Below are 25,781 nucleotides of genomic sequence, written 5' to 3'. Positions count from 1 at the left end.
CGAGAGAGGCCAGAAATTCGCCTGAGCGAACCGCCACTATGACCACTCACAGGGTCTCCATCCGAAAATGGGGCACCCGGAGAGCTTGGTTGACCCTCTAAAGGTCCAGGATCGGTCGGAAGGAGCTGTCCTTTTTGGGCACGAAGAAGTAGATTGAATACTGGCCGGATCCCTGTTCCTCCGAGGGTACAGGGACTATGGCCCCGAGCTCCTGTAGCCTGCCAGAGTCTGGCACACCGCTGGACGCTTCTGAGAGTCGCAGGGAGAGATTAGAAAACAGCCGGGGAGTTCCCAAGCAAAGTCTAACTCGTAGCCATTGGCGATCACATCGAGGACCCACAGATCTGACGTGATGTTGGCCCATTCCTCGAGAAAAAGGAACAGACGTCCACCTAAGGCGGGAGAGGAGGAATGGTCCGGCCGCATTTCATTGGGAGGACTTTGAGGAGGAACCTGAGGGGTTCGTATCCCGGAACGGCTGTCGGCCATGAAAGGAATCTAGTGGAGGTGGGTCTTTGGGCAGCCCCTCTCTGCCTGTTGTACCTGCGCTGACCCCTGAACCAAGAGCGCGAAGGAAAAAAGGATTTGGATTGCCGAGGGCAGTCCTCCGGCAGCTTATGCACCTTATTGTCCCCAAGAGATTTAATAAGCTGCTCCAGGTCCTCCCCGAAGAGCAACTTACCCTTGAATGGGAGACTGCCCAACTGTGATTTAGAAGAGGAGTCCGTTGCCCAATTACGAAGCCAGAGGAGACGTGTAGCGAACACCGCTGAAACCATAGCTCTGGCCTGCACCCTGAGAAGATCAAAGAGGGCATCCGCCCCATATGCAATGGCGCCTTCCAGCCGCTCGCCTGTTCCGCCTCTGCAGACGGGAGGTCCTGGGTGCTGAGTAGTTGTTGAATCCACCTAAGGCTTGCCCGCTGCATGAGACTGCTACAGACTGTTGCCCGGACCCCGAGCGCAAGGACCTCAAAAATCCTTTTGAGGTAGACCTCCAATTTGCGATCCTGAAGATCTTTCAATGCAGTCGCCCCCACGACAGGGATAGTAGTGCGCTTCGTGACAGAGGAGACCAAGGCGTCCACCTTAGGGACCCGGAGCATATCTAGACACGGGTCTGGAAGTGGGTACAGCTTGTCCATGGCTCTGCCCACGCACAAACTGGCTTTCGGGTTCTCCCATTCCCAGAGCAGTAACTGCATTAGCATCAGATGGAAAGGGAAGGTGCATGGGGGTGCCCTCAGGCCGGCGAGGACTGGGTCGACGCTGCTAGAAGCTGTGGCAGACGCGTTGCCCTCTGGAGGGGCATCTAAGCCCAGCTCTTCACGCTGGAAGAGACGCAACATCCTGGGGTTGTCCCCCTCTATTGGTGGATTCAGAGCGAGGACATTGGCATCTGGGTTGGGGTCCGGTATTGGAGCAGGCGGATCAATGGGGGCCGGAGGGACCAGAACCCCTGGGACCACCCGAACCCGGTTCGCCCCTTGAGAGTCTGGTGTCCTGGGCCCCTGCGCTGCAGCCGATCTAGGGACCTTGGCAGGAGGAGGGCAGGCAGCAGCTGAGGATCTGGTGGGTCATCCTGTTGTAGACGGCTGGCAACATAAGCCTTATGCATGAGGAGAACAAAATCAGCTGAAAAAAACCCTGGAGATTTGCCTGGGTCAGAACTGGCATCTGGGGGGTCCACGGGGCTTAAATCAGGGCAGGGAGTGAGGAAAAATCGGGTCCCTGCCCTCTTCAGGCTCAGAATCTTCAGTGCGGATTGGAGCCAAAATGGCCGCCATTCCCGCGGTTTGCAGGAACGGGGACGTCCTTGAAGTCGTCTGCCGGGCCGGGAACGACCAGCTGATCTCTCCGGCGCAGAGGAGCCGTCCCCTCCGAGGCAGGCTCTCCACACACGAGGCAAAATGCCGATTTGAGGCATAGAGGGAGAGAGGGGGAGGGGCAGATCTGCCGCGTATGAGACAGCAAGAATCGCCGGTGCCTGGCTGAGAGCAGGGAAGTGAAAATTCAGCTACCCGCTCTTTCCCCCGATGGAAGGTTTTTGTTTTAAACTTGTTGGTAAAGTTGAAGAAGCAGAGGAATGAACTTTTCTGCAGCAGACCCGAGGTATGCTTCGTCTCTGGGTCTGCGTGGGGGAGGGACTGGACCACCAGTTTCACCCCTAGCCAGGCAGGTCACCAGTAGGGTGCTAGGCTGAGGATCTCAAGGGGCAAAGCCCCCCTAGGCACCCAGTGAGCAAGGGGCAAACACTGTTGCTCCCTACAAGAAATGAAAACTTTAAGATCTTTTTTTTTTTTTAAACTGAAATTAGAAATTAAGTACTTGCTTGATCCAACTAAGACAGAAAGAGGGAGAAAGTAGACTTTCCCAATCAATCTAGCTGGCTAGAGGGGAGCCGCATGGTCTGCCATCTGCATCTGCTGGAGATAGAGAAATACTGAAGGGATGCAGGGTGAGCACTGTCCTGATATAGGATATCCTTTAGTTTTTTCTCTATCTCCATCTGCTGGACAGGAGGCTCAACCCACTGTCTGAACTGATCCGGGTACGTACAGGGAAACAAGAGAATTCTATGGTGTTGCAGTTTGAATTATTGTGCCATTCATCACCATTGTTTGAACTGAAAGACTTTAATTTTGGACCCTAACTCGTGACTCCAGAGTATTACTTTCGCACTCACTGCACCTACCAAGAAGATAAGTACCCTCTCCCAAGGGAACACAAAAGGAAAAGGAAATGTGTAGAAAGGATACCCCTGTCACACTGGGCCCTGGATGTAAATATCCCACACCCCACCCATAAAGGATCCAGGCTGGAATTAACAGACATTGTGAAAGAGCTAACCAGTGAGTGGTTGCAGCCCCAAAGAGAAATACAATCTTTTATGCTCCCACCTGTGTAGGACAGGCATACTGGGGTGGGGTTACATTGCTGCCTGTATCAGTTTATGTCATTGCTTAACTTAGGTTCTCTAATGTTGTAGAGCTAAATCCTCCTTATTGATTATTAAATGTTGCTAAACTTATGAATAGATCTGTTCCTGCTTGCTCCCCTCCCCAACCCCTGTGTTCTCTTGCTTCTCTTATTGGTCTTTTGCCCCTTGAAATCCCTGGGAGACCTTACTTCCTGCTGAAAGTTCAATTTGGAAATAGCTCTTGACTAGCTTGCAGTTCTCCTGAATTCCTCTGCAGGCTCTTGAATGCATCGCTCTTTTTACCTTAATTCCTTGCCCACCACTGCTGGCTTCTACTATTTATAGCTTCCTCTTCGGCTATAGTTGTCTGCCTTTGACTGAGCTCTCAGAGTTCATCATCACACCTGTATCAAGTCTGCCTCTGTGTGGCTATCTTCAATATTGTACCATTCACAGTGAGTGTCAAACTGTTTATCATTCAATAAATACTAGGGATGTGAATCGTTTTTCAACGATTAAAATTATCGTCCGATAATGTTAATATCGTCTTAAATCGTTATAGAACACAATACAATAGAAATTCTAACGATTTATCGTTAAAAATCGTTAAATCGTGTTAGTGCGCACTAACTCGATTTAGTGCGCACTAACTGAAAATGATACAAATAAACACTTTCCAGGTCACTGAAGGTCAGTTAGGAATGAATATGTGTTCCTATTGGCTGGCTGCCCTCTTATCTATTGATGTTACCAAGGTTACCACTGAGGTGATGGTTGGGGGGATGGGAAATGGAACTGGAAACTAACGAACACCAACAGAAAATGAAACAAAGTGTTCACACTTCCCAGGTCAGTAAAGGTCACTTAGGAATGAATATGTATTCCTATTGGCTGGCTGTGCTCTTATCTATTGATGTTACCAAGGCTAACACTGAGGTAATGGTTGGGGGGATGTGAATGGAAACAGTTGGAAGCTTGACAAAAAAAGTAATGTAATGATCAGCACTCACGTGACTAGAACTTGTTTGTTTATTATTTTTGTTAGCAGGCACCTGAAATGCTAGTGCATGTTGAATTTGCCAATCACTGTGCATTTTAGAAAGGTGGTCCTGGCTGGAACTGTACACAGTTCAAATATATGTAATTGATTGTTGGTAAGTGTAGATTTTAAGTGATTTTCCTGCACACAGTGCCCTAACCCTGGCACCAGGGGTGTTGTGATCTTCCTGCACACAGTGCCCTAACCCTGATACCAGTCTGAGACAGCTCCCTCCTTGCATTACTAGTGAGAGGCTGGCTTCACAGACAGGGGGGAGCTGCCTGACCCTCACTCCTGACTTCCCCCATGTCCCAGCTAGTGAATGGTGTGTGGGTGAGGGGGGGGGGAGGATGGTGAAGTCTGAGACAGCTCCCTCCCTGCATTACTAGTGAGAGGCTGGCTTCACAGACAGGGGGGAGCTGCCTGACCCTCACTCCTGACTTCCCCCATGTCCCAGCTAGTGAATGGTGTGTGGGTGAGGGGGGGGGGGAGGATGGTGAAGTCTGAGACAGCTCCCTCCCTGCATTACTAGTGAGAGGCTGGCTTCACAGACAGGGGGGAGCTGCCTGACCCTCACTCCTGACTTCCCCCATGTCCCAGCTAGTGAATGGTGTGTGGGTGAGGGGGGGGGGAGGATGGTGAAGTCTGAGACAGCTCCCTCCCTGCATTACTAGTGAGAGGCTGGCTTCACAGACAGGGGGGAGCTGCCGGACCCTCACTCCTGACTTCCCCCATGTCCCAGCTAGTGAATGGTGTGTGGGTGAGGGGGGGGGAGGAGGATGGTGAAGTCTGAGACAGCTCCCTCCCTGCATTACTAGTGAGAGGCTGGCTTCACAGACAGGGGGGAGCTGCCTGACCCTCACTCCTGACTTCCCCCATGTCCCAGCTAGTGAATGGTGTGTGGGTGAGGGGGTGGGGGAGGATGGTGAAGTCTGAGACAGCTCCCTCCCTGCATTACTAGTGAGAGGCTGGCTTCACAGACAGGGGGGAGCTGCCTGACCCTCACTCCTGACTTCCCCCATGTCCCAGCTAGTGAATGGTGTGTGGGTGAGGGGGGGGGAGGATGGTGAAGTCTGAGACAGCTCCCTCCCTGCATTACTAGTGAGAGGCTGGCTTCACAGACAGGGGGGAGCTGCCGGACCCTCACTCCTTGACTTCCCCCATGTCCCAGCTAGTGAATGGTGTGTGGGTGAGGGGGGGGGGGGAAGGATGGTGAAGTCTGAGACAGCTCCCTCCCTGCATTACTAGTGAGAGGCTGGCTTCACAGACAGGGGGGAGCTGCCTGACCCTCACTCCTCCGGGGTATTGTGATCTTCCTGCACACAGTGCCCTATCCCTGATACCAGGGGTGTTGTGATCTTCCTGCATGCAGTGCCCTATCCCTATTAATACCAGGAGTGTTGTGATCTTCCTGCACGCAGTGCCCTATCCCTAATACCAGGGGTGTTGTGATCTTCCTGCACACAGTGCCCTATTCCTGATACCAGGAGTGTTGTGATCTTCCTGCATGCAGTGCCCTATCCCTGATACCGGGATGTGTGCAAGAAGATCCCAACACCCCCGGTATCAGGAATAGGGCACTGTGTGCAGGAAGATCACAACACCCCTGGAATTAGGGATAGGGCACTGTGTGCGGGAAGATCACAACACTCCTGGTATTAATAGGGATAGGGCACTGTGTACATGAAGATCACAACACCCCTGGTGCCAGGGATAGGGCACTGTGTGCAGGAAGATCACAACACCCCTGGTGTCAGGGTTAGGGCACTGTGTGCAGGAAGATCACAACACTCCTGGTATTAATAGGGATAGGGCACTGTGTGCAGGAAGATCACAACACCCCTGGTGCCAGGGTTAGGGCACTGTGTGCAGGAAGATCACAACACTCCTGGTATTAATAGGGATAGGGCACTGTGTGCAGGAAGATCACAACACCCCTGGTGCCAGGGTTAGGGCACTGTGTACAGGAAGATCACAACACTCCTGGTATTAATAGGGATAGGGCACTGTGTGCAGGAAGATCACAACACCCTGGTGCCAGGGGTAGGGCACTGTGTGCAGGAAGATCACAACACTCCTGGTATTAATAGGGATAGGGCACTGTGTACATGAAGATCACAACACCCCTGGTGCCAGGGATAGGGCACTGTGTGCAGGAAGATCACAACACCCCTGGTGTCAGGGTTAGGGGCACTGTGTGCAGGAAGATCACAACACTCCTGGTATTAATAGGGATAGGGCACTGTGTGCAGGAAGATCACAACACCCCTGGTGCCAGGGATAGGGCACTGTGTGCAGGAAGATCACAATACCCCTGGTATCAGGGTTAGGGCACAAGTTCTAGTCACATTGACTGATCACATTACTTGTTTTGTCAAGCTACCAACTGTTTCCATTTCCCATCCCCCATATACTGTCAGTGGGAAGCTTGGTAACATGAATAAATAAGAGGGCAGCCAATAGGAATACATATTCATTCCTAAACTGACCTTAACTGACCTGAAAAGTGTCAAATTGTATCATTTTCAGTTAGTGCGCACTAACTCGAGTTAGTGCGCACTAATCGGAAAAAACGATTTTTAACGATTTTTTAACTAAAAAATCGTGCCTAACACGATTTTCTTGCCCTGCCACACGATTTCTATCGTTAAGACGATATGGAAAACGATTCACATCTCTAATAAATACTTTGGTATTACGATCTGAGTTCTCTCTAACTTTTAGAAGCTAAAAAAGGAAGAGGTTTAATTTTCAGTATGGGTTCTCAAGCTAGGACAATCAGTAGCTGAGGATAGAACATTGTCAGCTCTCTCCGCTCACAACCATACACTTTTCACTGTGTCCACCAGAACAAGCAAATGATTCCATTCCTGTGACTTCTCACTGCTAGTAGCAGCTCTCTGGAACATATGTCCATCTTAAGTCTAAGATGCCACCTTACTCTCTGCTTTTAGCTGCAAACTGAAAACAATTTACCTTCACTGACACTTACCTAACCCACATTCTCGTTTATTGATCATTTTACCTCACTAATAAGCTCCTTTATTTGTCATAATTGTAGGGCACCCTTATTTGAACATCATATAAGAATCTGAAATAAATAAAATGTACTAAACTATAGAACTTTATAAGATATCGCCCCCTTTCCCACCCGTAGTACGGGTTAAGGGACAGCTGTTTTACAAATTTAGCTACTTCACTGGCCTTAGAGGGATCCATGATGACCGTGGGCACAAAATTCAGAAAGATATGGTTGCAGTCTGTGCGGACGCTGGTGTTATTGAAGGCCACCTCCAGTTCATCCATGGCTTCCAGAAGCAAGCGTTCGCCTTCATTTTGAAGGTACTCAAAGGAAGCTTCCTGCAAAAGGAGACAAAACAAACCTGTGAGCTGGTGCTCTCAAGCCTGTAAACAACTGCAACAGACAAACATCCACTCACAGGCCTTGAGCATATCCTGAATAGGAACCTGAGGGGTCTTTATAAATTTAACAAAGTGATTTAAAAGTCAATTCATGGTAACATTTAGCAGTGTTAGAAGATTATTTCAAATTGATAGGATACAAACCTGAGCATTAACACTAACTCCCTAATGTTGTGGTATTTTCATGTATTTTTCTGTGTGCAGAATGACTTCAGATGATGCATCTGCTTTTATATATTATGTTAGAGGTTGCCAATTTTTGACAGATGAATTTTCAAAGGAGTAAGGCATGTAAATGTAACATATTATTGTAGCAATTTCCAAAAGTTATTTACCTGCATTAAGTGCACTTAACACGGGTAAAACCTATTGACAGTTCAATGACATACTGTAACAATTGTCAAAAGCCACTTAGCACAGGTAAAGTGCATTTATAAGTATAAGGAGAAAATACTACTTACCTGATAATTTCCTTTTCCTTAGTTAAGACAGGTGAATCCAAAACCAGTGGGTTATGCACCTTTACCAGCAAATGGAGATGGAGCAAAACTGACATCACAGTATAATATACCTCTGCAATGACATCAGCCCATCAGTATTCTCTGCAAAAGCCAACTGTGGACAAAAATAGCAAAACTTGATTATTAACAGATAACCATTCCAGCACATACAGAAATGTCAGCAGAAAAGAACCAAATGTCCATCCAGTCTGCCCAGCAAGCTTATGGTAGCATTTGCTGTGCCATGCAGGCTACCCTCATGCTTATTTGTTTCTCCATATCGTAAAAGTCAGGGCCCTCAGTTGCTGTACAAAAACAATTCCTCTTTTCCCCCGACCACTGAAGCAGAGTGTGATGATGGAGTTGCATCAACAGTATGTACGGTTATTGGTTATGGGTAGTCACTGCTGCACCAGCAAGTTACCCCGATGCACTCTTCATTTCCATCCTCTAGTTTTAGGGATCCACAGTTTTTATCCCATGCCCCTTTGAATTCTTTCACTGTTTTCGTCTTTACCCCCTCCTCCAGGAGAACATTTTAGGCATCCATCACCCTCTCCATGAAAAAATATTTCCTGTTGTTGGTTATGAGTTGTTCTCCATGAAGTTTCATTTCGTGACCTTAGTTCTACTGATTTCTTTCCAATGGAAAAAGTTTTAAGATTGTGTATCATTAAAACCTTTCAGGAATCTGAAGGCCTGTATCATATCTCCCCTACACCTCCACTTTTCCAGGGTATACATATTCAGATCCTTCAGCCTCTCCTCATAGGTCTTCTGATACACACCCCACACCGTTTTGGTCGCACTTCTCTGGACCGCCTCCATCCTGTCTTTATCCCCCTTCAGATATGGACTCCAGAACTAAACACAGTATTCCAAATGAGGTCTCACCAAGGACCTGTTCAAGAGCATTATCACCTCTTTCTTACTGGTTATTCCTCTTTCTATGCAGCCCAGCATTCTTCTGGCTTTAGCTATCACCTTATCACATTGTTTCCCCATCTTCAGATCTCCAGACCTAGTCAACAGGAAAATACTGAGCTCAGACAAAGAGTGTAATAACACTAATCTAGGGACTGGATTGACACAGCCTCGCAGGAGGACTACAGCACAACCATTTGACAGTCAAGAATGGGAAGTTGGATTCACCTGTCTGTACTAAGGAAAAGGAAATTATCAGGTAAATAGTAATTTTTCTTTCTTAGGGTACAGACAGATGAATCCAAAACCAGTGGGATGTACAAAAGCTACTTCTGAACAGGGAGGAGGGCTGCCTACAGTCCACTCAAAACCGCAAGTGCGAAGGCTGCGTCCTTCCAGGCCTATACATCCAGGCAATAATGACTGGAAAAGGTGCGTAAGGAGGACTACGTCGCAGTTTGGCAAATGTCGATGGGAACTTGCCCATGGTCACTGCCTGAACCCTAGTGGAATGAGCCTTAACCTGACTAGGCAATGGCTGCTCAGCATCCACATACGCAGCTGTGACTACCTCCTTAATCCAGCAGGCTATTGTAGCCCGCGAAGCCGGCTCACCACGTTAACTCCCACCATGGAGAATAAACAGCTGGTCTGTCTTCTTGAGAGCTTCAGAAACCTCCAAATACCTCAAGATATGCCTTTTGACATCCAAGGGCCATAACTGGCGATATTCCATCACATTTCTTGCCTTGTCCAGAGATGGCATGGAGATTGATTCATGTGAAAACTCAAAACCACTTTTGGCAAAAAGGAAGAAACAGTACGCAGCTGTATCACTCCTGGGGTCACTCGTAGAAACAGCTCCCAGCAAGATAAGTCCTGTAGTCGGAAACTCGATGCGCAGAACAAATTGCCACAAGAAACACCATTTTTAAGGTCAGTAACATCAAGGAAAGTTACACATCGGTCGAAAAGTAGAGCCCACTAAAAAAACCCAAAACTAGATTAAGACTCTATAAGGGCACCGGTAACTACAAGGGAGGATGAAGATGCTTCACTCCTTTCAAGGAATGGGTCACAACTGGATGAACCGACAAGGGCCCGCCATTCACCTGACCTTGGAAACAGGCAAGAGTCGCCACATGTAACTTTAAGGAATTATGGGCCAAGACTTTTCTCCATACTGCAAAAATTCCAAAATGAGCAGAATATTAACTGAATAGGGAGAACCCCTCAATCTTCACACCAAGCCTCAAACACTCGCAAAACCCTCACATAGACTAAGTAAGTAGAGAACTTTCTTGCTCATAGCAAGGTGGCAATCACCACAGTAGAATATCAACACTTCAACAGCTGAGCCCTCTCAAGGGCCATACCATAAGCCAAAATCGATTCGGATTTTCTTGAAGAACAGGTCCCTTCCCTAGCAGATTCCTGTGTGCCGGAAACTGGAGGGGAGAGATCACCAGAAGCCTTCACAAATCTGCATATCACGATCTCCTGGGCCAATCGGAGGCTACCAGAAACACCATTCCCCTGTGACTCTTGACCCTTCGTACCATTCTGCCCAACATGGGCCACAGGGGAAAAGCATAGCATAGAGCAGCTTGCCCTCTGGCCTCTCCTGCACGAGGGCATCGATGCCCAAGGACTTTGGATCTCTCCTGCAAGTGAAGAACCGAGGAACCTTCGGCACTGCACCACAGGTCCAGAAACAGAAGACCCCAGCGATCCACTATTACCTGAAATGTCTCATCTGACAATTCCCATTCTCCTGGATCCAGATTCTGTCTGCTGAGAAAGTCTGCTCTTACATTGTCTTTTCCTGCAATGTGTGAGGCTGAGATCTCCTGAAGATGTACTTCTGCCCATTCCATAAATTGGGCTATCTCCTGCGACACTTGCTGGCTCTTGTTTCCCCCCTGTCGATTGATATAAGCTCCTGTTGCATTGTCCGACATTATCTGGACCGCTCGACCTTGCAATCTGTCATCGAACTACAAGCATGCCAACCAGACTGCCTGGGCTTCCAGCTGATTGATGCTCCAAAGAGACTCTTCTGAACTCCAACACTCTTGCGCCATCAGCTCCTGACAGTGAGCTCCCCAACCCTGGAGGCTCGCATCTGTCATTACTAACCAGTCCGGAGATTTTAGGGAAACTCCCTTTCTTAGATAATCCGCTTTTAACCACCACTGTAGTTGAAAGCAGGCCTCCATCAGCTGGTGGAGCCGAATCAAATAATCCTGAGACAGGGCTCCAACAAGACAGCAGGGAGCGCTGAAGAGAATACATATATACCCTTGCCCAAGACACCACTTCTAGAGTTGTCGCCACCAGTTCGAGCACCTGTAGATAGAACCAAACTGACAGGCATATTGTGTTCATCAATAGATACACCTATGCCATCAAATTCTTAATACGACAAGAAAACCATGCCATGTTTCGTGTCGAACCGAACACAGAGATACTCTAGCGACTGAGATGACTGAAGACTGCTCTTGATCAGGTTCACCACCCAACCAGCTCCTGCAACCGGGAGATCACCTTGCGGGTCACCAGGCAGCTTTCTTCCAGAGACTTGGCCCAAATCAACCAGTCGCCAAGCACAGTGTACCAGGATCCCATCCTTTCTCAACTCTGCCGCCACACCACAATAACTTTGGAAAAAGTTCTAGGTGCGGAGGACAGACCAAAAGGTAGAGCCCAAAACTGATAATGGCATCCCAAAACCGCAAATCACAGAAAACATTGGTGCACTAGTTGGATAGGAATATGCAGATATGCCTCAGATAGATCCAAGGAGGTCAGAAATTCCCCAGACTGCATGACCATCATCACTGAGTGCAATGTTTCTATGCAAAAATGAGTCACCCGCAAATGACAGTTGACCCCTTTGAGATCCAGGATGGGACAAAACGAGCCCTCCTTCTTGGGCACAATGAAATAAATGGAATGTCGACCTGTATTTTCTTGAGACGTGGGCATTGGACCCACAGCCCTCAGACTGAGCAGCCTTGACAATGTACATTCCACTGCCTGCTTCTTTGCTGAGAGTGGCAGGGAGATACCATGAACACGTCCAGAGGAACATTGCAAAACTCCAGCGCATATCCTTCTATTATCACCTCCAGGACACACTGGTCCAATGTGATGTCTATCCACCTCTGAAAAAAAAGAGAGAAAGGCGCATCCCTATCTCCTGTTCCTGGGGGTGAGTGGGCAAACCTTCTTTGGGAGGCTTGGGAGCCCGCGCCCCGTCTGAGCTGCCTGGGACGAAAGGACTGAGATCTATGGAAAGGCCAAGTCCTTTGAAAGGTGGTTCCTCTGTAGGGTCGAAAACACTTGGATCCCCTAGTACAACCTCTCATGCCAAAGGAGCCTGACCGCCATTATGGCTGAGACGCGGATCAAATCGCAACCTGCATCTGCCACAAAGGCAGTTGCACTCCAGATTCATTGACCTCCTGAGAGAGAAGTAAACAAGAGTGAGCCACCAGGGCATTGCCACTGCTTCAAATGCTTGCTTAAGGATGGCCTCAATCCTATTGCACACATCCTTCAAGGCCGCTCCTCCCTCCACGGAGATAGTCATCTGCTTGGAGACGGCACAGACAAGTGCATCCACTTTCAGAAAACGCAAATGCTCTCTTGTCACTGGATCCAGGGGGTACAGGCCTTCCAAAACTCAACCTCCTTTGAAATTAGTGCCCGGGGTGCCCCACGCAAGATCAATGGATTCTTGAATGACCTCCACAACAGGGAAAATCAAGAAGCTATATGCAAAGAAACCAAAAATGGATTTTTTTGGCTCAGACATGGAATCAGGCCCAGGTACTCCCAGAATCTTTAATGTTTGGGAAATTAGAGCCGGTAACTCATCTCTATGAAATAAATTCAACATAGTCTTATACGGTTCCAGTCCCAGAGGAATTTCCCCATCCTCCAGAGTCAGGATCGGCCTCATCATTTGTGCCATCTGGATCTATGTCGGGAAGACCTGCTGCTGATCTAGGTGTACTTCTGCACTTAAACAGTAGTACCGGGCAAGTGAGAGGACACTCACCCGGTGAGTGAGAGGATTGGACGGGGCTGAGGATTGTATCTGAAGAAAGGATTCTAATGCTTGAAAAAAATTTCTACCCAGGAAAAGGCAGAAAGATCCATGCCAAAACCAGAAGGCACATGCTGTGCCAACTGAGCTATATGCCTCCACTGACGAACTAATTAAGGGAGTTCCAAGGTCAGGCACCCCCCTCCTGACATGTCTTTACCCAGGCCCTCATCAGGCTGGGAAGAACAGTCTTGTTTCAAAGCTACAGGCAGTGCCGAAAAATAAAATAAGAAAACGAACCCAACACCGCGGGGCGGCGGGCGGGTTTCGTGAGGACTAACATCCTGCTATCCTGTGAGAACACATTACGAACCCAACACCGCAGGGCGACGGGCGGGTTTTGTGAGGACTAACATCCTGTTGTCCTGTGAAAACACCTGTTACAGGTAAGTAACATTTGCTTTCTCACAGGTCAAGCAGAATGGTAGTCCTCACATATGGGTGAGACCAAGCTGAGGATGTCAGAGTATGCACAAAATGTACCCAGGCGTGCAAGGCACTAGGCATGGGATGAAATTTGGCCGAGGGCATCCTGAACCCCACCGGGCAGGCGGAAGGGTGTTGGTACATTACATTGTAAATAGGTTGCGCAAGACACTGGCCGAAGATGGAATCTTGTCTTCCGGCTTTGTCCAAGCAATAGTGGGCTGTAAAAGTATGGAGAGAACTCCAGGTGACAGCCCTGCAAATGTCAGGAAGCGGCACCAAGCGTAGGTGTGCTACTGAAGTCGCCATGGCCCTCACAGAGTGTGCCTTAACACGGTCTTGAAGTGGAATGCCTGCTTGCTGATAGCAAAAGGATATGCAGTCCGCTAACCAGGAGGAGAGAGTCTGCTTACCCACAGGCTGCCCTAATTTGATAGGATGGAAAGAGACAAACAATTGAGTGCTTTTCCTGTGGGCAGCTGTACGGTCTAGGTAGACAGCTAGAGCCCATTTGCAGTCAAGGGTATGCAGAGCCTGCTCTCCTGAATGGGAATGGGGCCTAGGAAAAAAGGTAGGTAGTATAATGGATTGATTGAGATGAAACTCCAAAACTACCTTAGGTAAGAATTTAGGGTGAGTGCGGAGTACTGGCCGGTCCTGAAGAAGTTTAGTGTAAGGCGGGTAAGTAACTAGAGCCTGTAATTCACTAACTCTGCGAGTGGAAGTGATTACCAAAAGGAAAATCACTTTCCATGTGAGATATCAAAGGTCAAAGGATTGCAGAGGCTCGAATGGTGGTTTCATGAGCCGACCCAAAACTAGGTTGAGATCCCAAGAAGGGGCCGGAGGACGCAGAGGAGGTTTGAGATGAAGCAAACCCTTCAAAAAAACATGTGACAAGGGGTTGTACTGAAATAGGAACATCCCCGACACCTTTATGGAAGGCGGCAAATGCACTGACATGCATTCTGATGGAGGAAGTTTTTAGACCTGACTCTGACAAGTGCCAGAGATAGTCCAGAAACTTCGTGATTGGACAGGTAAAGGGGTCAAGGGATTGAGAAGAGCACCATGACGTAAACCTGTTCCATTTGTAAGAATACGATTTTCTCGTAGAAGGCTTCCGTGAAGCAATCAGGACACGGGAAACTGGTTCAGAAAGGTTAAGTGGCTGAAGGATTAACCTTTCAACATCCATGCCATCAGGGACAAGGCTTGAAGATTGGGGTGGCGTAGGCACCCGTCATTTTGAGTGATTAGAAGCGGGTCCTTTCCCAAGGGAATGTGCCTGCGAATGGAGAGATCCTGAAGAATTGGAAACCACACTTGGCGCGGCCAGTGGGGTGCTATCAGGATCATGGTTCTCTTGTCCTGACATAACTTCACGAGAGTCTTCGAGAGAAGTGGAAGTGGAGGGAATGCGTATAGGAGACCGGTTGCCCATGAGAGGGAGAACGCGTCTCTTGGCTGATAGTGTTTGCTGCGAGTGAGAGAGCAGAAGTTGTCTACTTTGCGATTTTGAGGTGACGCAAAGAGGTCTATTTGAGGATAACCCCATTGGTGGAAGATCAAGTTCGCTACTGAGGGGTTGAGAGACCACTTGTGCGGTTGAAAGGTGTGACTCAGCTTGTCTGCCAAAACATTGTCCACTCCCGGCAAGTAGGTGGCCCTGAGGTACATCGAGTGGGAGAGCGCCTCCGCCCATTTCTCTGCAGCTTCCTGACACAGAAGGTAGGAGCTCGTTCCTCCCTGTTTGTTGATGTACCACATAGCCACCTGGTTGTCTGTTTGGATCATAGCCACCTGGTTGTCTGTTTCTTGATTGGAGAGGCGATCCTGAAATACCCCGAGAGCATATCTGATTGCTCGCAGCTCCAGGAAATGTATTTGGTGTTTGGCTTCCTCTGGAGACCAAGATCCTTGTGTCTGCAGATCAGCCACGTGGGCTCCCCATCCGAGGTTGGAAGCATCGGTGGTGAGAATTATTTGAGGGTCTGGAGCCTGGAAGGGCAAGCCCTGGAGGAGATTGATCTGATTTTTCCACCAGGCGAGAGACAGATGGAGTGAGTCGGTTATGTGGACAATGGTCGACAGGGGCTGAATGGATTGAGTCCATTGTGACCTTAGAGTCCACTGCATGACTCTCATGGCCAAGCGGGCCATTGGGGTGACCTGAACTGAAGACGCAATGTGTCCCAGAAGGATGAGAAAGCGATGTGCAGTCGTGGAGTGTTGAGACTGCAGCTGGTGTGCAAGAGACACGAGAGTGAGAGCTCACTGTCGAGGCAGGAAAGCCTTTGCCTGCAAGGTGAAAGTCTGCCCCAATGAACAATAAGGTTTGAGATGGGACTAAGTAGGATTTGTCGTAGTTGACGAGAAATCCGAGTGAAATTAGAGTGGTAAAGTAAGATGTAGGGACGACAGAGCAGCTTGCTGAGTGGGAGCCCTGATTAACCAATCGTCTAGGTAGGGGTAGAAGTGAACACCTTGGGTTCTGAAACTACAACGAGGCATTTTGGGAAGACTCGTGGTGCAGACGCAAGGTCGAATGGAAGCACTCGGTACTGATAGTGCTTGGGGCCTACTAGAAACCTCAGGTATTTGCGATGAGATGGAGTTATCGCGTTATGAGTGTATGCGTCCTGGAGGTCTAGAGAGCAGAGCCAGTCTCCTCTTTGTAGAAGAGGGAGAAGCGAGCCCAAGGTTACCATCTTGAATTTCTCTCACTGTAGGTACTTGTTGAGGGCCCGAAAGTCCAGAATAGGACGAACGCCTCCCGATTTTTTGGGGATTAGAAAGTACCGGGAATATTTTTATTTATTTATTTAAAAACTTTTCTATACCGTTGCTAAGTTAAATACCATCGCAACGGTTTACATGTAGGCACATATTTAATGTAGGTAAAAGTGTACAATAGTACATTCTAACAGGTGCCGTCAAAGGTTCGGTTACAATATATCATTAGACGTAGTCATTTAGCGAAGTAGTTCATGACCAATTGTACCAAGGTACTTACACCGGTAGCTTTATTACACATAGTATTATAGTTATGGTTTATTGTGGTGTGGAGTTCATAGACTAATCTACTGTATAGTCCTAAGGACTGTATGCCGTTGCCTTTCTGTCTTTTCCTGAAATATTTCTCTCTATTCTCCTGTCTCTTTGTAAAATGCTTGTTTAAAAAGCCATGTTTTTAGGTTTTTCTTGAATGTCTTGAGATCACTTTGTAGCCTGATCTCTGGAGGCATTGTGTTCCAGATTATGGGTCCTGCTAGTGATAGGGCTCTCTCTCTCACTTGTGTCAGTCTTGCTGTTTTAACTGATGGAATGGTTAGGAGTGCTTTATTTGCTGAGCGGAGGTTCCTGTGTGGAGTGTGTAACCGTAGTGCTGTGTTCAACCAGTCTGATTTCTCATCATAAATTAGTTTGTGAATGACACATAGGGTTTTGTATTTAATTCTGTGTTCAATTGGTAGCCAATGTAACTCTGCTAGGGTTTCAGTTATATAGTCCCTCCTTCTTTTTCCAGTTAGTATTCTAGCTACTGTGTTCTGAAGTATTTGCAGTGGTCTTAATGTTGTATTAGGTAGTCCTAGCATAAGGGCATTGCAGTAATCTGTGCTGGAGAAGATTAGTGCCTGCAGTATTGTTCGGAAGTCATTTTGAGTTAGCAGTGGTTTAAGTTTTCTGAGTACTATGAGTTTTGCATAACCTTCCCATACTTTTAGTGATATGTGTTGTTTCAGATTGATTTCAGGGTCTATTATTATTCCCAGGTTACGTACTTTTTCTGCTAGTTCAATTTTCTGGTTGTCTTTGAGTACTATTGATGTTTGACTGATTTCAGAATTTTTTCGTTCTAAGTGAAGAAATTCTGTTTTATCAATATTAATTACAAGTTCCATTTGTGTCAGTAGTTGTTTTATAATGCTTAGGTACATGTTGGCTAGGTTTAATATTTTCTCTAGAGTGTCCTCTATGGGTAGAATTAGTTGAATGTCGCCGGCGTAAATGTAGTGGATAATTCCTAGCCCTGCAAGTAACCCTAGGCCTTGATGTGAGTATGGCACTGGTTCTATTGCTCTGGACTGGAGGAGGAGGGAGACCTCCTGCTCCAGGAGCAGTGAGTGGTCGGATGTTCTCCACGTCGTAGAGGTGGGGAGTCCGGTGGAATGGAGAAAAAGTTCAGATGATAACCTTCAGCAATTATCGCTAGGACCCACTGGTCTGAGGTGATTGAGTGCCACCTGTTGTTGAAATGGCACAATCGACCTCCCACTGGTATGTGGGGTAATGGACGCTGGCTGTTTCTCTCTATGTAAGAGTCAAAAACCGGAAGCAGGACCCGGATGAGGGGCTGTTTGCGGTTTTTGTTTCCGTGTCTGACGAGACTGCGCTTTCTGGAACGGTCTCTTAGAACGGGTTCTAGTTGGTGGCAGGTAGGACTTCTTTGGGCGGAAGAATGACTTCTTAGAGTCTTTTCTAAAAGGCTGTTTTGAAGAGTATTCGGAAGGCATGAGAGAGAGCTGTCTCAGGGTCTCTTGATGGATCTTTAGTTCCGCCACCACCGTCCGTTGAATCTGCTCGCCAAACAGATTGTCTCCTACACAGGGGAGGTCGGACAATCTGTCCTGAACTTCAGGCAAAGGTCGGAAGACTTGAGCCAGGTCCATCGTCTTGCCGAGATAGCAGCTGCAGATACCCTGGTTGCAGTGTCAAAGATACCGTAAGATGATCGTATCTCATGCTTGCATGCCTCAAAACCCTTGTTGACTAGGGTTTGAAGTTGCTCTTGAAATTGCTGAGGCAGGGAGTCTGTTAAGTCTTGTATCTGCTTAAATAAGACCCTATTATATTGGGTCATATAGAGCTGATAAGAGGCAATTCTGGAGATGAGCACTGATCCCTGGAAGACATGGCGACCAATGGCATCTAGAAATTTCTGCTCCTTGCCGGAGGGAAAGGAAGTGTGAGGTTTTGCTCTCCTTGCTCTTTTCTGGGCAGATTCGACAACCACAGATTAGTGATCCAATTGAGGTTTGCAAAAACCTGGAGCTGACTGAACGAGATAGGTGGTGTCAGCTTTCCTGTGGACTGGAGCCACAGAGCCAGGATGTTCCCAGTTCTTTTTGAGGAGATCTAGAAGAACCTGGTGGATAGGGATGGAGTTTACTTCCTTGGGAGCACCTAGGAATTGTAACAGCTCCATCATTTGATGCCTGTCATCTTGTTCAGTCTGCAATTGGAAGGGTACCAATTCAGACATCTCCTTCACAAAATTTATTAAGGAAAGGTCCTCTGGAGGAGAACGCTTTCTACTTTCAGTAGGTGAAGGTGGTGAAGGCAAATCATCAGTGTCTGGTGAAGAATCATCAGTCCAGGTGTCGTAGGGATCAGCACCTGCTCCTCTAGGGACTAGAGGAGGACGGGATGGTGGGATCCCTGAAGGTCTTGGTCGAGGCTCCGAAGGAATAACTGGAGGCACCGATGAAGGCATCAAGGGCATCGATGGATGGCTCGGTGGTGCCGATGGACGTGTTGGCACCGATGGGTGAATCGGTGGCACCAGACGTATCGGCATAGGCAGAACTCCCGAAGGAGGGATGCGGAACGGTGTTTCTTCTCCCGGTGACAACACAAGCGGGGAGGGCACCGGAGCCATCGGTGACCCGGGGTCCATTGGTGAAAAAGCGGCAATAAGCGCTTCCATCCTCGAGAGCAGTGGTGCCAACGCTGCTGGAATCGGGTCAGTGGTCAGTTCCGCAATCGGTACCGGTGTCGTAGGAACCTGGAGTCGATGCATCGCCTTGTTGATGGCCTACTGAACCATCCAGTCCAGTTCTTCTCGGAGACCTGGAGCAAGTAGCCCTGGCTCCGGAACAGAAGGAGGAGGCAGAGGCATAGCCGGAGGGACCACCGTTGAAAGCAGAGTCGCAGCTCCCGATACCCTGTCGGGTGAGGGTTGCCTCGGTGACCCGGTCGCTGAAAAGGTCGGTGCCTTTTCTGGACGGGGTTTCTTCGATGGCGGCTCTGACGATGGCGAGGTCGATGATTTCGCTCCCTCGATGATCTGAGACTTTTGATGCCGGTGGCGATGTTTATCTCTACGATCCTCCTCGGTCCTGAGGGGGAGTAGAGGGTGACAAAGGCCGAGAAGTAGTCGATGCCGGACGGTCACCGGTTGGAGGTCAATGCTGGCACGAAGTTGACGGTGCCGGTTCAGATGACGTCAATGCAATGGACGGCATTGGGGTTTGAGCACGGCAGAGAAGCTCCATCTTCTCCATTCTAGCCTTGTAACTTTTTGGTGTCATAAGGGCACATTTGGTACCGGTTAGGACATCGTGTTCACTTCCGAGACACATTACACAGACTTTGTTAGGATCTGTGATGAACATGGTGCGATTACAGTCTGGGCACCGGCGGAACCCCGAAGCTATGGCCATGAAAAAACTGAGCCGCGATACGGTCAATGGCCAGTAGGCCGCGAGGGTAATCAACGGAAAACGGGTAAAAACTTACCGGAGTACCGCGGCTTGAAAAAAGTTGAAGGAGGGACCCCTGTGGGGTAAATTAAATTTTAGTAATTCCGTGAGGAAAATTCCTGTCAGGAATCTCTGCAGAGCTCCTTAACCGCGTGGCTACTGCTGCGTGGAAAAAAGAAGACTGAAGGGGAACCTCTGCTGGCTGCAGGGTTAGTGCCATGCTGGGCATGCCCAGTAGGGGCCAAAGTTCTGGAAACTGTGAAGGAAGTGTTCCGTGATTGGGCTCCATCCTGTGATGTCACCCATATGTGAGGACTACCATCCTGCATGTCCTGTGAGAAGACAGGCAACACAGAGGGAAAGGAGCTTAGGTTTCTTAGCTATAGGTGCCATCAGTCTGTCAGTACACTTAACAGGCAACTAAAAAGTGTGCCCCCAGCTAAATTCACGATGTAAAATATATGCGTCCAAAATTTAGGAGTCTCAAGGCTAGGTGTTCAAATTTTAGGCATCCCAAACTTAAGCACACAACCAGTGAAGCCCAAATTGTGCGTACAGGTATTGCATGCCTAACACAGAGACCGCTATAACCTGGATGCCCAAGCAGGCAACCGATTAAGATTCCAAAACTGGATGCACAACCTGGATACACAGCCAGATGGATTAGCACAAACAGATAGTCCTGAAGAGGGCAGACTAACGTGCAGGAAAAGGCGTGAAAACGCCACCGTAGCCTACCACACTGTGCACAAAGAAAAGCCTAAGAGCAGGGCCTAGCCCAAAAAGGGCTGCTTACATCCGCCAGACAGCCCACGTCCCTTAACCTCCCTCGGGGGCGGGAACCAATGTCGGAATGGCGTGCTGAGCACGGAGACCGGAGGAAGGAGGAAACTCAACAAACTCTCTCTGTCATTTTTTTTTTAAGCTTTTCCTGAGCTCAACCCATCCTGGCTGAGTAAGAGATGGTCTCCAGCTACGGGGGGAGAGGGCTTATACAGTCACTGCCTCACTCAGCTTTCTTCACTCACTGCCTTTCAGTTATTTTAACAGCCAAGTCCACGCCGGCTGACAAGCCAGCTACCAGATCAAGGCACTCATCTGAGGGACCACGGAAATCACCTCAGGAATTCTCAACTGAGGAAGGGACCATATGGTATCACTGCAGGAGAGAGGGGCAAATTCAATTTCCTTTCTTTATTTCTCCTTCTAAAACTTGAAGCAATCCCCAGTAGAGAGATGCATGTCCACCATCTGCTGGAGATGGAGAATACTGGCAGGCTAATGTCACTGCAGGAGTATATATACAGTATTGTCAGATTTGCTCTGTATCCATCTGCTGGTAGAGGTGCATAAACCACTGGTTCTGAATTCATCTGACTAGACGCTAAGAAATCCTGCTTTTCCTAAGGAACTTAATAGAGAAAGGAAAATTGGTTCTTACCTGCTAATTTTCATTCCTGTAGTACCACGGATCAGTCCAGACCATGGGTTGAGCCTCCTGTCCAGCAGGTGGAGACAGACCAAAACTGTGAGGGTATCCTACATCAGGACAGAGCCTACCCTACACCCCTTCAGTATAAAGTACTTTCAAAGCAGATATAACTTCCCAAAGATCCAGCAAGCAATAAGAAAAAACTAACAAATTGAACAAGTGAACAAATGAAAGGATTCTGTATGAATAAAAACGCTCTTGCATACAATTTTATTTTCATCTGTTAGATGCTTCCGGTGCCTTTAGTAATAGTAGACAACAAATCAGATAATTGAAAAAACCTGTAGAAAAAGACAGAACATTTGAGCGGATGTATCAGCACTAGTACGGGCGGGTGTCTGGACTGATCCGTGGTACTACAGGAACGAAAATTAGCAGGTAAGAACCAATTTTCCTTTCCCTGTACGTACCCGGATCAGTCCAGACCGTGGGATGTACCAAAGCTTCCCTAAACAGGGTGGGACCGAGATAGTTCCGCTCGAAGAACCTGCCACTCGAAGGAGCCAAAAACTGGAGCCTGCACATCCAGATGGAAATGCGAGCAAAAGTATGCAGGGATTTCCAAGTAGCTGCCCTACATATTTCCTGCGGAGAGACCGATTGACTCTCCGCCCAAGAAGTAGCCTGAGACCGTAAGAAATGAGCTTTTAAGCCTTCCGGCACGGGCCGACCCTTACAGATGTAAGCAGACGCAATGGCCTCTTTTAGCCAACGCGCAATAGTGGCCTTGGAAGCCTTATTATCTTTATTTGGCGCACTCCACAGAACAAACAAGTGGTCAGAGACCCGGAACTCATTTGTAACCTGAAGGTAATGCAGCAAGACCCATTCCACACTGAAGCGCCGCAGATCACATCCAGCTGTATTTGCTACTTCTGACGAAGAAAAAGCAGGAAGTTCCATGGACTGATTGACATGAAAAGAAGACATGACCTTTGGCAAGAAAGCGGGTACCGTCTTAAGGGATACCCCTGAATCCGTGAAAGGTAGAAAAGGCTCTCTGCACAACAACGCTTGGAGCTCTGAGATTCTTCTGGCTGAACAAATGGACACTAAGAACACAGTTTTGAGAGTCAAATCCTTGAGCATAGCCCTCCTTAAAGGCTCAAAAGGAGCTTCGCAGACAACCCGGAGAACCAAGTTAAGACTCCACAAGGGACAAGTAACCCGGACCAGAGGATTCAAGTGCTTGGCTCCCTTGAGGAAACGGACGACATCCGGATGAGCTGCCACTGAATAACCGTCAATGGTGCCTAAGAGGGAACAGAGAGCGGAGACCTGCACTCGCAAGGAAATGAACGGCAATCCCTTGGCGAGACCGTTCTGGAGAAAAGAAAGGACCTGGGAAACCGGAGCCTTATGAGCCAAGATACCAGAGGCGATACATGCATTTTCAAAAACTTTCCATACTTCGACAAAAGCAAGCGAGGTAGTCTGCTTCCTGGCCCGCAATAGAGTAAATATAACTTCTTCCTTATAACCCTTCCTTCTCAATCTCCGCCATTCAAAAGCCAGGCCGCTAGACAGAAGCGATCCGCCTGATTGAAAAATACGGGATCCTGCCAAAGAAGATGGGAAAGATGACCAAGGCATAGGGGATCGTCCGTGGCTAGATTCACGAGGTCCGCAAACCACGGTCCGCGAGGCCATTCCGGAGCCACTAGTATGACAGGCCAGCGATGAAGCTCGATTCTTCGGAGTACTTTGCCCACTAACGGCCAGGGAAGGAACACATACAGAAGAATGTCGTGGGGCCAGGGAAGGACCAGGGCATCCACCCCTTCCGTACAATGTTCCCGTCTGCGGCTGAAGAACAGAGGAGCTTTCGCATTGGTCATGGTGGCCATCAGATCTAAGTGAGGGGGACCCCACCTGCAAATGATCAGGTTCATCGTTGCATCTGACAATTCCCACTCACCTGGGTCTAACTCTCTGGCGACTGAGGCAATCCGCTTGAACATTCTCCTTCCCTGCAATATGGGACACCACTAAGCGCTCTAGGTGATGTTCTGCCCATGAGAAAAGCCTGCTGGCTTCCAGAGCGACTAGGTGACTCCTGGTGTCCCCTTGTCGATTGATGTAGGCTACACTGGTGGAACTGTCCGACAGCACCTGCACCGTCTGGTGGAGGAGTAGGGGATGGATGGCCTTGAGAGCCAGTCAGACCGCTTGAGCTTCCAGTCGATTGATGTGCCAGCGAGATTGGGTCAGAGACCAATACCCTTGAGCAGACTGGGTCTGGCATACAGCTCCCCAGCCGGAGAGGCTGGCGTCCGTTGTTGCCATGACCCACTGCGGTGTCAGAAGGGACATCCCCTTCTGAAGTTGGGCAGGTGATAGCCACCACTGCAGTTCTGCGACAGTAGACTCGGAGAGCGGCAGGGGCGTCTGAAACTGTTCTGATACTGGTTTCCAGTGGGATAGCAAGGCTTTCTGTAACGGACGCATATGCGCAAAAGCCCAGGGGACCAGATCGATAGTGTAGACCATGGACCCCAGAACCTGGAGATAATCCCAGGCCGTTGGCAGGGCAAGAGAGAGAAACTTGCTGTTGCATCCGGTCTCAGACGGCTTCGCCTGACATGCCTCACCTCTATTTCAGCCTTCTCCACCAGCCTCGGGAGAATGGCATCCGTAGTGTCTCCTTGCCGCACCCTCCGGCGTCCCCGGAGCGGCTATGGCGCGGTGTCCCGCCATGTTGACCTGAGGCCTCCTAGAGTGCGCGCGCACGCCTCACGTCTTATAGCAGTGTTGGCGCGAACCTCTGAGGCGTCCCCCTCGAGTGACGTCACTGCTTCCGACTTCAAAAGGTTGCCCATTTGCTGGCTCTCGCCGAGTTAGCAACGGATTGGATTCGTTCCGGTCTGAAGCTGCTCTGCTACTTCTGCTGCTGCTGGAAGCTATCACCCTCCGGGGTTCTACTAACTTGGGTACCCACTCCTCAGGGGCCCTTTGCTTATTTCCAGGTGCCTATCTTGAATCCAGGTACTCACTCCTCGCGGGCCTGTGTGTCTATCTTGGTGCCTGCTACCAATTCTTCTACCTGTTGGAACACTACCTATCAGCTACAGAGAGTGAGTACTACTTCTCCCAGTCTGTTCATCTACAGCTCCTTGTTGTCTACCTGCATCAGGCCCTACACCACCATTGTGGAACGGGACTCCTCTGCCGAGGATCACAGACTGTGACTACCTATCCTCTTCTCTGCTGCTTATCGGGAACTCTAGCTACTCAGCTACAAGGGAGTGTGTAATAACATCTGCCAGTCTGTCTCTCCTACAGTGCCTCACCGGATATCTGCATCGGGGCCTTATACCACCATTGTGGGACGGGTCTCCTCCGCCGAGGATCACAGACTGTTGCTATCTAATCCACTCTCTACTGCACCATACAAGCTGCATAATAAAGATATATTCTCTGTGTTTGTGCATCTGAGTCTAGCCTGGTACTACAGTTCCCTATGGGGCTCTTCCCCGTGGGAGTCACTATCACTGTTGCCCCTAAGAATCCACTAAACACCTCGATATCATAACACTTGTGCACTTGGCCCCTGAGTTTGAGCGATCGGTTCTGGAAGCCAAATTTAGGATTTTAGGTAGGAAGCTGAAATCCAGAACCTCCAGGGTGGCATTCTTTAAAATGCTTCCTGTTCCACGTGTAGGTCCCCAGAGGCAGGCAGAGCTCCAGAGTTTCAATGAGTGGATGAGACGATGGTGCAGAGAAGAGGGATTCAGCTTTGTAAGGAACTGGGGAAACTTTTGGGGAAAGGGGAGACTTTTCCGAAAGGATGGGCTCCACCTTAACCAGAATGGAACCAAGCTGCTGGCACTAACTTTCAAAAAGGAGATAGAGCAGCTTTTAAATTAGAACAAGGGTGAAAGCAGACAGTCACTCAGCAGTGCATGGTTCGGAGAAATGTATCCTTGAAGGATACTAATGAAACAGGAGAGTTAGGGCATCCCAACAGAGAGGTTCCATTAAAAGCAAACATAGTCCATGTGCCTATATGTAAAAAATCACTGAAGCTAATGATTTCCAAATTATCCCTAACAACTGAAAAGCAGGTTGTTAATACAATAAAACACACACTTTGAAATATCTGTATGCCAATGCCAGAAGTCTAAGAAATAAGATGGGAGAGTTAGAGTGTATAGCAGCAAATGATGAGATTGACATAATTGGCATCACAGAGACTTGGTAGAAGGAGGATAACCAATGGGACAGTGCTATATTCCACACATTAAGAAAGGTGGAAGGAAGGCAAAACGATTACCATCATGGTTGAAAGGTGAGGTGAAAGAGGCTATTTTAGCCAAAAAAAAAACATCCTTCAAAAATTGGAAGAAGGATCCATCTGAAGAAAATAGGATAAAACATAAGCATTGTCAAGTTAAGTGCAAAACATTGATAAGACAGGCGAACAGAGCATTTGAAATGAAGATGGCCATAGAGGCAAAAA

At 48.5% G+C, this 25,781-nt stretch overlaps 1 protein-coding gene across 1 annotated transcript in view; it reads right to left on the bottom strand.

The window, feature by feature from the left end:
* Window positions 1–25,781, bottom strand: part of LOC115100985 (acetyl-CoA carboxylase 2-like) — a 982,255-nt gene that overhangs the window by 336,418 nt on the left and 620,056 nt on the right. Inside the window, 1 exon segment of the mRNA XM_029620121.1 lies at window positions 7,163–7,318. Within this exon segment, the coding sequence (XP_029475981.1) occupies window positions 7,163–7,318 (156 nt within the window).

The sequence above is a fragment of the Rhinatrema bivittatum genome, chromosome 11, assembly GCF_901001135.1.
Source record: "Rhinatrema bivittatum chromosome 11, aRhiBiv1.1, whole genome shotgun sequence".
NCBI lineage: Eukaryota > Metazoa > Chordata > Amphibia > Gymnophiona > Rhinatrematidae > Rhinatrema > Rhinatrema bivittatum.
The sequence above is the reverse complement of the archived record's forward strand: the minus strand, read 5'-3'. Positions and strand labels throughout refer to the sequence as shown.